Source organism: Chelonoidis abingdonii, chromosome 3 (assembly GCF_003597395.2).
Source record: "Chelonoidis abingdonii isolate Lonesome George chromosome 3, CheloAbing_2.0, whole genome shotgun sequence".
Lineage (NCBI taxonomy): Eukaryota > Metazoa > Chordata > Testudines > Testudinidae > Chelonoidis > Chelonoidis abingdonii.
In genome coordinates this window covers 87332799-87347789 of record NC_133771.1, presented here as the reverse complement: position 1 = coordinate 87347789, position 14991 = coordinate 87332799, and the positions used below count along the sequence as shown (strand labels likewise).

The following is a 14991-nucleotide window of genomic DNA, read 5'->3' as shown; positions in this document are numbered from 1 at the left end:
TGGAGGTTAAGTCCATTAGTGGCTATTACCCAGGATGGGTAAGGAATGGTGTTCCTAGCCTCTGTCTGTCAGAGGATGGAGATGGATGGCAGGAGAGAGATCACTTGATCATTGCCTGTTATGTCCACTCCCTCTGGGGCACCTGTCATTGGCCACTGTTGGTAGACAGGATACAGGGCTAGATGGACCTTTGGTCTGATCCGGTACAGCTGTTCTTATGTTCTTATCTTGCTTAATGCTCCTCAGAAAGCAAGGTATGGTGCAACAGAAGGGAAGATGGGCATTAGGTGTCCTGACCAAGGGAAATGTGTTTCATATCTCTGGAGTCCTGACCTTGTCACCCCTGGAATGGTAAATTATTCATTTTCTGTTCTCTTGGGTCACAAACAAGTCCAGGATGGAGACGCCCATTGATGAAATATGATCTGTACCACAGAATAATGAATATCCCATTTGTGGTCCTTAGAGGAGCTGGCTGACCATGTCTGCTAGTGTGTCATGAATCCCTGAGAAGTGTCCTGCTGACACAGTGATCAGGTGACAAATATACCAGCTCTAAAAATTGACAACCTCTATCCAGAAAGTGGTGATTGTGCTCCCCCTCAGGTCTGAATGAGTGGTAGGAATTATTAGCAGGCCTCATGGACTGCTCAAATTTCTAGGTTTCTGGCCATGATGGACTCCTGGGGAGTCCACATCTTGTGCTGTATGTTAATCTAGATGGGCACCCCACTCTAACAAGGAGGTGTCCATGATCAGTATCTCCTCATACATGGGCAGAATGAAAGGAAATGCCCCAAACACACACTTGTTCCCTCGTCTCCCACCAGGCTAAAGAACCTCATGCTCTATGTGGGAGTGAGTAATTTATTTGATGTGTATACGATCTGAAGCAAAGATTGCAGGTGACAAAGTTAAAACCTTGCAAAGGGTTTCACACGTACAGGAAACCACGCAACCTAGAAGGCTGAGACATGAACAGACTGAAGCCCATGGACTCAGTCTGAGTTGAATAACAACTTCCTTTATGGATTGGTGATTGGCCTGAGGAAGATATACTGTGGCACTGATAGATTCCAGAATTGCCCTGATAAACTCTATAGCTTGCATGAGACCTAAAATGGATTTTATATTTATACAGAGTCCCAGTGAATGCAGAAAATGGAGCAAGAATGGAGGTTGCTGTCAGCACCACCTGATGAGATCTTTCAATCAGTAGCTAATCAAAGTAAGGAAAAACTGATGGTCCGTGGCCTCGGAAATGAGCAACCACTGCTGATAGTACCTTTGTAAATAGCCTTGGGGCTGGCGCAAGGCTAAAGGGGAGCACCTTGTGTTGAAACTAGTTCAGACCTACAGTGAGTCTAAGGAACTTTCTATGTGAGGGGTGGATGTCTATGTAGAAGCAGGCATCTTTCATATCAAGAGTTATGAATCAGTCATCTTTATTCAGGTGAAGAAATTACTGATGCCAAGGTGGCCATTCTGAATATCAATCTAAAGATAAAGATATTGAGCTGTTTGCACTCTATGATTCATACTCCCCTTTTTGCAGGAGGAGGAAATAGTTTGAGTAAAAACCTTCCCCAGTATTGGAGGCAGCCTCAGCACTACAGCACCCTGATGAAGAAAGGACTTTACTTCTTGAATAAATATCTTTTCATCAGAGTGGTCCCTGAAAAGGGATGGGAAAGGGGCATTCTATGGTATGGTGGTATGAATGATGTTGAGAACCCATTTGTCTCATTATCCTCTGCCAGGCTTCGGAGAACTGAGATAGATGGCCACCAAATTGGGTATCAGAGTTTTGGGCTGATGAATGCAGCATCTGGAGTGTTTCACAGCTCTCAAAGTTCCTGTCAAAAATGTATTTTAGTAAAAAACTGCAGTTGGAAGCAGGAAAGAGGTGGGAACATCATATCTGATCCATATTTGATCCTCCACGGTGGTTCAAAACTGCTCTGGGTGGTAAAATAATTGTAGTATTGGTAGTGCCTGTATGTGCGTGGTCTATGGTATTTCTTTTTTGGTGGAGGAATATAGATGTCCAGCGAGTGGAGGGTTACACTCGTTGAAGGATGCTGGGGTAACAAATCATACATCTTCTCACTGAAGAGATTGTTCCCTTCAAAGGGCAAATCCTCCACTGCAGATTGGTCTTCCCTGAGGAATCTGGAGGAATGAAGCCATGACACTCAATGTGTGACAACAGCGGTTATCAATCGATCTGGAGGCTGTGACTGCTGCAGCAAAACTTGGATGATCTGGCAATCAATTTACCCACTGTGCCTGCCCTCTTAAGGAAGTTTGCGAGTAAATTCTGTGAATTTAGAGTAACAAACAAAATAGTACTTGGACAATAACGTCTGAAAGTTGGCTGTACAAAATTGCATACTGGTTGAAGTAAAAACCTCTCTCAAAAATAGGTTTTAGTGTTTGGGCTTGGCTGCCTTATTGGAAGGGGTAGACTTTAGTTGATGTTGCTTGCTCTTATAAGTGGCAGCCTGAGCTACCAAGGAGTTTGGGGAGATACATGAATAAAAATTCTGCTCCCTTCGCTGGCACAAAATGTTTCTGGGTTCTCCGTTATTTAAATCAAGACTGGGTCTCTTTCTAAATCGCATACTCTAACTCAACCAGAAATTATGGGCTTGATGCAGAACCTCACCCAGCAAGTTCTATGGCCTGCGTTATGCAGGAAGTCTGTTGCTGGAAATTATGGTGGGGTCAGACAATTATTTAATGACAGTAGGTATTGAGATTCAAAAAGTTAAAGCTTTATAACTGTTAAAACACAAACTGGAAACATCACATCAGAATATATAAAATAAATATCCTTAAATCAAACTCTAATAAGTTTCCAACCCGCATTTTTCTTACTTTATATATCTGTAAAACTAATATCTGATAAAAATCAGAATGTGCAGTTTAGATAATTTAGTTTAATAAAACTAAATTAACACCTCAGACTATTAAGTTACTACTGGGCAATTCAGAATTCAGGTACCAAGGAAGTCCTCAAAGGGACACTTTCAACTTGAAATCTAGTCAATTTCAAAACCTGAATTAAAAGCAGTGTTAGATACTATACCTGCCCACAAATCCCTTTCCAGTTTTTATGGCTATAGAATCACATTTTTTTTTTTTAAATGTTATTTTCTTCCCCAATGCTGTGTGAGAGGCTCCAACAAACAGGGAAAATGACAATTGTGTATAATCAGGTTCACTAAATGCCGTCAAATGAGTAAAGCAAATATACCGGAGAAAATAATTTTCCCTTTTAATGTCAGGAACATTAGGTGTTACAAGTAACACTAGGCAAAATATTTTCATAAGAAATATGCATTTTAAGTTGATGGTCTTCCTTCATGTGTGCCAGTGCAATTTTCTCACCTCTGTTATTTTTACATTATCGCTTGTATCTGTCATCTTTACTGGAGTGGAACGCTGAGAAACAGCTCCTTCATCTTCTTTGTCAGTCCCAGAATCATCCTCAGAACTACTTGATGCTGCTTCCTCACTTGGGGGAGGAGGGGCACTAGCAGCTGTTTTGCGCTGCAGCACAGTTTCTTCTCTATTACTTTTGTTCCTATATATTCAAAGAAGAAAGACAGTGCACACATTTATTAAATGAACACAAAATACTTTAAAATATACCATACGTATATTCCTGAATTTTGGTTTCCATCTCATCTGGCATAAAGTGCAAGAAGAAATTCTACTTTCTGAATGTCTTCTGTTATTCTTGAAGGCTCTGCCCGCTCTTTGAATCCCCTATTTTTTCTTTTCCCTGGGTATTCACTATATCTGTATCTCTTCTCATACTGATGAATGTCTGAAGTCATTTCCATGACTATGCCAACTTTCCTCCATTTTCTGCTCAGTCTCTTTTTTCACTCCTGCTTTTTCTTTTTCTAAACAACTTTATGTATCTTTCATGATTGATCCTTGCATCATCAAACCTTGTATCTTTGGCTCCCTACCTAAATTCTCTTCCCAGGTCTTGAAAGTTTGAAAAACAAAGCCATAAAACTGCTGGATAGTGTTAATGACTTTCCTCCTCCCCAAAAGTGACACCTTCTCCCTGGTCTCCAAATCAGAGAACTCCCTTTAGGCACTCCATGCTCACATCTTTAACTGTCTGACATTTTCTTTTGGATGTTCTATAGCTGTCTCAGAGCCAGTCTCTCAGAAACTGAGTTTATCATCTTTCCTCCTTCTCCCTCTTCACCACCTTGTGTCTTCAACACCACTGACATTTCCATTCTCTCTCCTGTCCCTCGGCTTACAACCTTGGTGTTATCTGTGACTTCTCTCCTTCTCCCCCTTTTCCAGTCTTTTATTTCTTCCTTTTTAACCATCAATATCCACTTTTTCCTAACTACACACTTTCTCATGCTACAATCCTTGAAAAGCTTCGGTCATTTTCTGCCATGGCTAGTGTCTCCCTCATTTCAATTTATAAAGAACACTGCTGATAAACACATCTTCCTCTCCATTTCCTCTGATCATGTCAACTTCTCCTTATTGTTTCCATATAGAAATCTAAAGCCACCTTATAAGGGATCTTTCCAGGCTAGGGAATAAAACATTGAGGGATTGGATTCTTGGGTCTGTCCACTTGGTGTTTGCAACAGTCTGGGAAAAAGAGGTGGGTGAATAGGAGTCTCTAAGCCATTACTGTGAGTTCCTTATCCCTGGACCACTGGGCACAGGTCCAGTCTTAAAAAGCAATTTAGAGCAGTTTTGCAGCTGTTCTAATTTCCGCTGGCTACAACAGCCCTCCAAAGGTCAAGGGGTTAGCAGGGGACCACTGGAGCATAGCAGTGCTACAGTCATGCCCCATTTTTCCCAGCCACACACTCAATTGTGGCACCAACAGAAGTGTTTGTGTCACTTTAAGTGACCTGGGAAATCATCAGGTATCCATTTAATTCAGCTTTAAGGTATGATTGTTTAGGGACTTTCCCTGGTTCTCAATGGCACTGTAGAAGACTGAACAAAAAGGATGGTAGCTGAAGGAGTTTATTCAGTGCAGATGTGTCAGATGAAGAAAGTGGAAGAAACAACAGAAGCATTTGCTGGTACTTATAGCTTGGAAGTTGGTAAAGCCTGTTTCACTTACTCATGAGGCAGTTTAATGACTCTAAACTAAGTTCAGGGCATCCTGACACAGTAATGCCCTGGAAATATGGAACCAAAAGCATGGATCGGTTGTAATACCCTTGGTGATTTAGTGCTACACTTTGGAAAAAACATACAATTACTCTAGGCTGTCACTCATAGTAGACTAGGCACACTATCACTTCTTGGGATTTCTATGCAGAGCGAAAAACATCCTGATAACCTCTTGTAGATAGCTACCACTAGTAAATTTTCCCCTTGGAAAAATACAATAATGATGTGTTTTGCAAATGGATTTTTAAGATTGAAAACAGAAGTACAAAAAAGGATACTCTACTTTAGCCAATGTTTTAAAACAAAGTTCAAGCACAAAAGCTCATGAGGATATATAAACTGGGAAGACCAGAGATCTCAGAATACATCCTTGTAAATAAACAGAACAAGTCGTCCTGCTGTTTGAAACAAATCAATATTTAGATACACAGTCAAACGATTTAATAAGTAAAATTACAAAAAATTCAAGGAGGAGATGGCAAATCAATACACAGTTCAGAGATGCCTCATTGAAATGTTAAAGTCTATTGAATCAAATGAAGGTAAAGTGCCTTTTTCAACCAGTAGTCACTGTTCCTTTAGAAAATAAAACATTAACTGTGTGCAGCTCTATAGTTGATGTTCCATGCCAAAAGTATGAGACCTCACAGAAATGTCTGAACAATGTATTCTTTGTTTGCGGACACTGACATATACTACCTTAAAGAGGAGACAAAAATCAAATTAGCTTGGAACTGCCTAATACAAAAATGGGAAAGAGCAAAAGAGCAAAATCTACTAGATTATGCAACTCATCGGGCCCTTATTTTGAAAGAACAGGAAATTTTTTCCCCTTTCATCCTTATGCTTTGTATCTTAAGACCCCAAATTCCAGTCTCTTCTATCTTTGCCAATTAACACTTCATTAAAGATTAGAATATTTGAAGTTCCAGTAATGGGAATGATATGAATGTGAAGGCCCCAAGGTCAACATTTTCAAACTTGAATACTTAGAAGGGAGACAACTAAATAAGTGGCCTCATTTTCAAAGACAGTGACTATTCACAGTTCTGACTGACTCCCAATGAATTATTTCATTCTATTTCCAATAACTTTTCTAGAATATTAGAAAACAAAAACTATATTTAGAGGCAGTTAAGACTGTGGCAGAACATACCCCCTCCTTTCAAAAATTTAAAAGAATGGAAATAAGATGTTAAGGGAATGACTTGTACATTCCTTTCCACCTTCATGTTGATAGCACTGTGTACTGTACCACACTACAACACTCCGAAAGACCTTTTCTCTTCCATCTCCAATAGATACCAAAAAGCAATACAAACCCCATGTTCATCAAACTAGCACTCTAACACAAAATCTGAACAGTGACCTCAGCAGTGTGAAGACAGAATAACTTCCCAAATGCATGGAATGTGAGAGAGTCAGATTTGTTTCTGTTCTATCAACAGATGACCAAAGCATACAAGATCCTTGTTAAAGTTTTGTTAGAATACAAGTTTGATTAAAGTTTAGGGTACATACTGTTCAGCAGCTCTTCTGTCTTCTAAGTTGGAGTTTATTGCTTTAATCAATAATAAGGATAGTAAATTGCATGGAAATTTAAACAGAGCTTAGAAGAGGGGAGATCTGAACTTCTGGTCTCTTCTTTCTCAGATCAAGGAACCTTCTCCTAGACTACAGAGCTATTTGGAACAATCTTTCTTCATCAACAGCATTTGTGCAGACTTCTCATTAAATCATATTGGTGGGTTTAGCTTGGAGCACATATTTTCTGTGATGATTAAATTGTTGTACAGGCACACATCAATAGATCACTGATATTCTAAGAATTGGCACATGAGAAGCCACAGTATGGACAGAAAAAAGGCCTCAGATGTTAAGATTTCTTGCAAAAGGAGTACAAAGGAAAGTGATACAATCCAATAGAATTACTCTTTGATTTTAATCCCTTACACATTTTAAAAAAAAGTCTTTCCAAGAGAAATTAAATTGTACTCTAAATCTATATTCTATGCTTTAGTTTTTGCCATTTCTATGAGATTTTTACAAAATAAAGAGTTAATGTTCCTGTTAAAATGGTACTTTAATACAACCTTAACTATGGCATAGCAACTGCTGCACCATCATACAAAACAAAAATCATATACAGTAGCTCAATTCACCCAATGCTTTGTAGACTTTGGAAGAAAGAAAGAATTTAACAACATAAAATAACAAACTCAGGTAATTTTTAGAAATATATCCACAATAGTCACCTCTCTTCAGCTTTTACTTGCTGTTGAAGAAAAAAGTAAACACCATTCCTGAACTTTTATGAAAGTATGACTATGTTGCAGGTTCAGTATATTTAAATATAATATATTATATCACTTCTAAAAATTTCCATAGAAAAGCAGATACCTCAAAAGTTAATGTAACATCATGCAGTCACAGCATTACTGATATGGCAAATTATCAACACCAATGGCTTTTTTAGGACTACAAAAAAATCTACAAGGTTACTAACCTTCCATAACTGTTGTTGTTTTGCCATTCCACTCCTGGTAGTGTGTGCACACCTCTCAAAAAGTTATCAGAACTTTTTCCCCTCAGTGGTACCCATCGGGGTGGCTTGAGTACCCTCTGTTGCCATACACCATTGCATGCTGGTATAAAGGGCCCAGCCATCTCCAAGACTCCTCAGTTTCTTCTTGCTGGACAACTCCAATGCAGAGGGATAGGAGGGTAGGTTGTGGAATGGACATTTACAACACATTTTGAAGAACAGTTACAGAAGGTTAATAACCATTTTTCTTCTTCGGGTGATTGCACATGTGCATTCCACTTTTGTTGAGTCACAAACGGTACAGTAGGAGGAGGCATCAGAGTTCATGCACACACAGACTGGTGTACAGCTCGTCCAAATTTAGCATCCTCTAAGTACGTGATGGCAATAACAGGATGCAAAGGTGTGGACTGAAGATCGAGTCACCATTCTACAAATTACTTGGATAGGAACTTGTGCAAAGAATGCCATGGAGAACCTTTGCAATCTTGTGGAATGTACAATCACTTTGCTCAGCAGGGAAATGCCTGCCAAACTGTAACGTACACAAATGCAAGAAGTTATCCAAGAAAATTTTTGGGAAGAGATTGGGAGGTCCTTCATTCTGTCTGCAATGGCCACAAATAGTTGAGTTGACAAACTGAACTGTTTAGTCCTGTCCTAAAATGACAAAGCTCTCCTAACATCTAAGGGTGGAGGTGTTGCTTCTTTCTATTGGTATGTGGGTTTTGGGTAAAACATAGGTTAGTAAACTACAGGTTTCTATGAAAATGAGACTCTAGGAGAGAAATCTCAGATGAGGGTGCAAGTATATTTTGTCCTTAAAGACGATTATATAAAGTGGTTTAGATGTCCAATCACGAAGTTCAGCCACCCTCCAGGCTGAAGTGATAGCTACTAAGAAAGTCACCTTCAGTGATAAAGGTGCAGTATGTGCTAGAGGCTCAAACTGAGCCTCATGAGCTTTCATAGAACTAGGTTCAAGTCCCGGGGTGGGGGTGGGGGGGTGGAGAGAGCTGCTTATCTGAGAATACAGCCTATATAGACCCTTCAGAAAGATGATTGCCATATCAGGTGGTGCCTGTTCAGTAGACTCCCCATTCCTCTCTGAAGACAGAGCAGAAATGCCATGTATACAAACTGGATACGGGGGAAGGGGACCCCCCCCCTTGGTTCCAAAAAGACTACTGGTCTAGTGATGAGCCCCAATGACACTGCAACCACCCAGCCATATGCCTGATGGTACTCCTGCCAGAAAGTCCCTATCAGGGTAGTAAGACCAGCTACAAGGCTGGGAAATGTAGGAGCCAATCTCTGATTCAGAGGACAACGAATCTCCCTTTGCTGATCAAGGGGGGAGCCGCTCCTGATGGTGCCAGAGACCAGTGCTGTGTCAGAGTAGGATGTAGTACAGCCAACATTGTAGGCTTCTCCTTCAGTGAGTGAAGGCTAAGGTAAATCTAGTCTTGGTACTGAGTGCTGCACTGATGCTGCTCGTGCCCATCTGTCTGCTGATACTGAGAGCACAGTCTTCTGCACCATCAGAGGTACCTGTACCAAAGGCTCATCAGATCTCTTGCTACTGCAAAAGCTTCCAGTGTGGTTGGTATTGAGATGTAGAAGGCACTCCTTCAGGCACTGGACTCAAAGGCACCTGCCTTGGTGCCGGAGTCAAGGGGGCTGGCTTCTGCAGAGAAAAGGAGCGCTCGGTTTTGGTTGCACTCTACTTATTCCCATACCTAGAGGGCTTCAGTGCTGGAGACCTTCCCCTCTTGACAGTCTGCTTATTGGGGAAGGTACATAATACTGAATCTCAGGCAACATAGGAGGCACATCCCTAATCGATGCTGAGGCACTAGGAGCTGAGTTTGAATAGGCAGGTTCTGACAGAGGTAAAACTTGAGCAAAAACTTTAATCTGGCTTCTCTGTCTTTCCTGTTTTAGGCTTAAAGTATTTGCAAATCTAACAACAATCCTGAGTATGGGCTTCCCCTAAACATTTTAAGAAGCTTGAATGTGGGTCACTTATTGTCATTGGCCTAGTGCAAAAGATACAGAGTTTGAAACCGATGACCAAGGCATCCCTTGGTGCCAAGAAATGGAAAAACCCCAAACTGGGTACTGAGAAAGAAACTTATCCGATCTACATTATCAATCAACTAGTAAACTATCTACAACTAATTTACAACAAGCACACAGAGCACTAAGCAATTCTAATTACAGTCACGTGGCAGAAAGAGGAAACTGTGGGATCTTGTAGGTGGCTGGGACATTTATACCAGCACGCAGTGGCACATGGCAACAGAGGGCACCTGAGCCATTCCAGTGGGTTCCACTGAGGGAAAAATTTCTTATAACTGTGAGTGGAGTGTGTGCACAAATCACCAAGAATGGAATGCACATGCACAGTCAACTGAAGAATGGTGATACTCTTTTTATGATAAACATTCAGACCAGATCTTCAGATGGTATTTTAATTTGATATTAGAACACTGAAAGCAATTTTAACTTTAATTTCTGGTGTCACATTCTCAAACTACTCATGACTGTCAGCTGACTTTCTTTTTAGAAACTTATTACACATTTAAATATTTATTATACTTAAATCATACTGAAAAACATACACTATGCTACAGATCATACATATTTATTAGAAGATAGTATATTATTGATGGCATGCTGTAATATAGTATATCTCATGTAACATCTGCTTTTTCCTGCAACCTTAGCTATAACCATATAACACCTTGTAATTTTTGTGCATTCTTTTCTGTATTCACATTTAGTCGACACTGTGATTCTGAATATACTGAATTTTTTTTATTCTATAGTTTCCTTTATTTCTATTTCTTCTAAAAAGTATCTTGTTAGCACCAGGATACATATATTTCTTTTTAACCCATCAACACCATTTTCTTTAGATTTAGTTTGGGGAGAAGACAGTTATTTACAAAGTCGCTTTAGATGCAAATTAATGTTTGCTACACATTGCAGAAAATTTTCACTATTCTTCTAAACTATGCCTAATCTGAATTATGTTTTAATGTATACTCTCACATAACTGATTTCGTAGTAGGTTTGTCTGGCATACACAGGGCAATGCACAGTAATACAAGATGCTACTGATACTGTAATAAATATATTTAAGGCCTAATTCAAAGTCCACTGAAGTCCGTAAGAATTTTTCCATTTACTTGAAATAGGCCCTTATACTCCCTTTCTGAGTACAGGTAGGTACTTGGGTTTTAGCCTTATCCCTCACAACTCAAGAGCCATGTATGACTTGTGTGTCCCCTTCAAGTCATTGCTCATCTTGAACTAAGTAATTATGCATTTTGTTGTTAACTGCATTGTACTCTACATTGATGTTATTATGCCAGTACAATATCTTAAATTTCATATTTTATATGCAAATCTTACCCCACCACTGATTTCCCAGTTTCCTCAGGTTTCCGCACTGTAAATGGACTAGGATCAATTCCAACATTCTTGGGCATGAAATCTCTGAAAGAGGGGAGGAAACCAGCCATAAAATAAAGCTCAACATGTGAAACATGCTTCTGAAATTATATTTTGTCCAGTTTTGTTGAAAATTCTTCACATCTCCAAGTCTGAACGTCCTGTAACATTTAGTTCTGAATTTAAAAATTGTTGTCATGAATTAAAAAGGATTGTCTAGGTTAAACTTTGATTACAGGTCACAAACTGTAAAAATTAAAATCCAAAGAGATTTAAGAAGCCTTCAGTTGTACCATGCAGACTCACAAAACATGACTATGCACGGAGTTGTCACTTGTAAAGCAGGGTGGGGCTAATGGAGAGCCAGCAATGTTATTTTCATGATGGCGTTCATGACACTCAGGATAGTTCAAATTGCCATTTTAGATATCATTTTCACAAAAGCCAAAGCGTGCATGCTAAAACTATTTTTTAAAATACTCAGATGGCATGATCCAAGGTGTTAAGGCTGCCAGCCGGAAAATACCCTAGATGATTGTTTTAATAAACTTCAAGCGCACATGATCTTGAGATAAAAACAGAACATATCTGAACAGAGACATAATTTTTCTCCTAAATTAGAATTAGAATGGGCTTATCTACATGGTGCTGCAGTTCAGACTATGAGTATGTGATTTGCAGAGCACTCTAACATGCTGTGTTCTATAGGCCCCACACAGATATTGCTGGCATGCACAAAAGGTACCTAGTCCTGTTTTAAATGGGACTACCTCAAAATGAACTAGGTAACTTTTAGTTCACGCCAGCAGAATCTAGGTGTCTACCTGGGGCTGTTAGAGAGCAACAGGTTAGAACAGTCGCTAATTCACACCCTGTAGTCTGGATTATGGCACTGTGTAGACAAAACTGCATGAATCCAAATGAAGTTTTAGATAATGTAGACTACATGTCCTCTTTCCAGCTGAATAAAGCTCTAAATCAGAAATTCTCAACTGGAGTGGCGCATCAAATTTTCAGCATAGGAGGGCAGTGAATCTTCTAATAATTCAGTAATTATACTAAAAATGTGGGGGTCAAGTGCCAGGCTGCAATGCCACTCACTTAAATCTGGCTCAGCCAACCTCCATCACACCAGACAGAGGGGCAGCCGGTCCAAATTTGAGTGGTGGTGTGACCCTGCATGTCAGGTTGCAATGCCACTTACTCAGATATCTCACTGACCAACATCAGCAGCACTAATACAGGTAAGGTGTGTTTTTACAGTACCATTTGATTTGTATTTTGAGTAATTTGCCTGAACAAATGCATTAGCAACACTACATAATAGTATTCTTCCCACTATTGTAAAGGGATGGTGGGGGCTCCAAGTAAAAACAAATACTAAAGCGGGGCAAGATTCAAAGAGGCTGAGAAACCAAGCACTAAAGTAAGTTTCAGGTTATGTATTAGAACTGTGAAATCTAAGTTATATTGTTTATAACACCACAAAACATACCGTACAGAATTGGTCATTGCCAAGCAAAAGGTGTCATCAAAACTGCTTAATTCATATGGCCGAAAGAACTCATTGTGAATATCAATCTCTTCTTCATATTTGTGAAATTTCTTCACTATCAGCTTCCTTCTGTTTTCAGTGCATGTCACTGGAGTGCGGGGGAGGGGGGCCAGGAGGGGAAAAGACAACATGTTCTATTGCAAATCATTAGCACATTTGGAAAAAAAATTAGCATACCCCTGTAATAATTCAACCAGATACACTTTTATGTTTTTTCTATAGCACAAGAAATAAGACATATATTTGAGGGGGTATATTGTAAAAAAGTTAACTAGTTAATTTGATTCCCTTTTACATTTCAATTTCTGATTTGAACAGTCTCCCAGCTGGAGAAGTGGTGATGTGTCTTCCAATTGTATGTGAATTATCAGCTAGACCAGGGGTGGGCAAACTACGGCCTGCGGGCCACATCCAGACCATGGGACTGTCCTGCCCGGTCCCTGAGCTTCTAGCCTGGGAGGCTGGTCCCCGCCCCCACCCCGCTATCCTTCCCCCCTCTCCCCCTACAGCCTCAGCTCGCTCGCTTCTTCGCTGGAGCAATGCTCTGGGCGGTGGGGCTGTGAGCTCCTGGGGCAGCACAGCTGCAGAGCCTGGCCTGACTCGGTCTCTGTACTGTGTGGTGGCAGCGGTGTAGCCTGGCTCCAGCCACCAGTGCTCCAGGCAGCACAGTAAGGGGGCGGGGACGGGTTGAACAGAGGGCAGGGGAGTTCGGGGTGGTGATCCGGGGTGGGGGTGTGGATAGGGGGCAGGGGTCCCAGGGGGACAGTCAGGAAGGAGAGGGGGTTGGATGAGGCAGTAGGGGGCAGGAGTTTGGGGGGGGAGGGGGCGGCAGGAATGAGAGGAGAGATTGGATGGGGTAGTGGGGTTCCAGGGGCGGTCAGGGGAGAGGGAGCAGAGGGTGTGGATGGGGCAGAGATCCCAGGGGGGCCATTAGGGAACGGGAGGGGGTTGGATAGGGCAGGAATCCTGGGGGGGGCAGATAAGAGGTGGGGGCCGGGCCATGACCTCCGCCCCTAACTAGCCCTCCATACAATTTCTGAAACCTGATGCAGCCCTCAGGCCAAAAAGTTTGCCCGCCCCGGTCTACACTATTCTTATGTGTCACCAATCTACAATACTTCAAGCCACATATGAATAGGAAAGACAAAAAACTATTTAAAATGCTTCCCTGCATGTGAACTTATAAAAGCTAAAGTCATATCCACAAATCTACAATAAACACCACATTCACAATATCTGGCTCAACAATTTATGGACATTTGGCAAGTGTGATGCAAGCATTTCATATATGCTAGTGAAACCCACAGCTTATTGAGAAGGAAATATCTGTCAGCTGTTATAACTGCACAGATTTTATCATCAGTTTGTTAATTTGTGATTAAAGGAATAGATGCAAACCATTCAATGGCTGAATAAAAATAATCAGTATTTTTCCAAAATATTCTCTAAAACAAAAAGAACACAGAGCACTTACCCTCATCATAAGGCAGTGGTAAATGATTTAATACACCTTGTGTCCACCAGTAGGTATAGCTACGGGAGGGGAGAAATTCACACATGCAATTGACTTTACTATAATATTTTATATAGAAAACAAACATTCAATCTACTATCACATCTAAAAACATGCACACCACTTTTTATACAATGTATAGTGACCTAATTGTGCATGGTGGTTAATACTGCAGGGATGAGAGAAAGGAAAGAACCATCGCTGGCCTAAAAAGTTCAACAGTTCCCAGTTGTGCAACTGCACCTTTGTGGACAGACCCCTGAAACCAGTGGGGCTCTATGCAGGTGCAGCAGTCTGTCTGCACAGAGCTACATTTACTTCAGGTGTCCAACTTGTTTGGTAGCAGTTGCAGGATTGGCACTTAAGACATAATGCATGGAGGGAGATCTGAGAAGACAATGGTCATAACAATGCAAAACTATCAGAGAAGCTTACTGGTTAACATCTTTCTGGACTTTTTTTTTTTGTTAAATAATATTAACATTAAGATTTTAAAATCTGAAGAGGGTATGGAGTGTGGAGATCAGCAATAATATTTATCAATAAATATTTGGAAAACTTTGACAATTTGCAAAGTTTTGTGAAAAATACAAAATAAGCTGGCTTCCTGACAGGAGCACTGAGATTCTTAAAAAGACACTGACAGGAGATTTGATTCTTAGATCTGTATGATTAACAAAGTGCTTCATTACTGGACTATTTAACAACAAAGGTAAAGTGCTCTAGCCGCTCTCACTGTAT

At 40.5% G+C, this 14991-nt stretch overlaps 1 protein-coding gene across 4 annotated transcripts in view; it reads right to left on the bottom strand.

The window, feature by feature from the left end:
* Nucleotides 1-14991, bottom strand: part of FIG4 (FIG4 phosphoinositide 5-phosphatase) — a 151370-nt gene that overhangs the window by 40068 nt on the left and 96311 nt on the right. For 2 of the 4 annotated variants that reach the window (XM_032774671.2, XM_075063880.1), the window contains exons 17-20: nt 14212-14270; nt 12678-12825; nt 11144-11227; nt 3394-3589 (exon numbers count right to left, since the gene is read on the bottom strand). In XM_032774671.2, the coding sequence (XP_032630562.1) occupies nt 3394-3589; nt 11144-11227; nt 12678-12825; nt 14212-14270 (487 nt within the window). Of the gene's footprint in view, nt 1-3393; nt 3590-7684; nt 9411-11143; nt 11228-12677; nt 12826-14211; nt 14271-14991 lie in introns of those variants that run through there. The other 2 variants (XR_012655524.1, XM_032774673.2) reach the window with 2 other exon arrangements.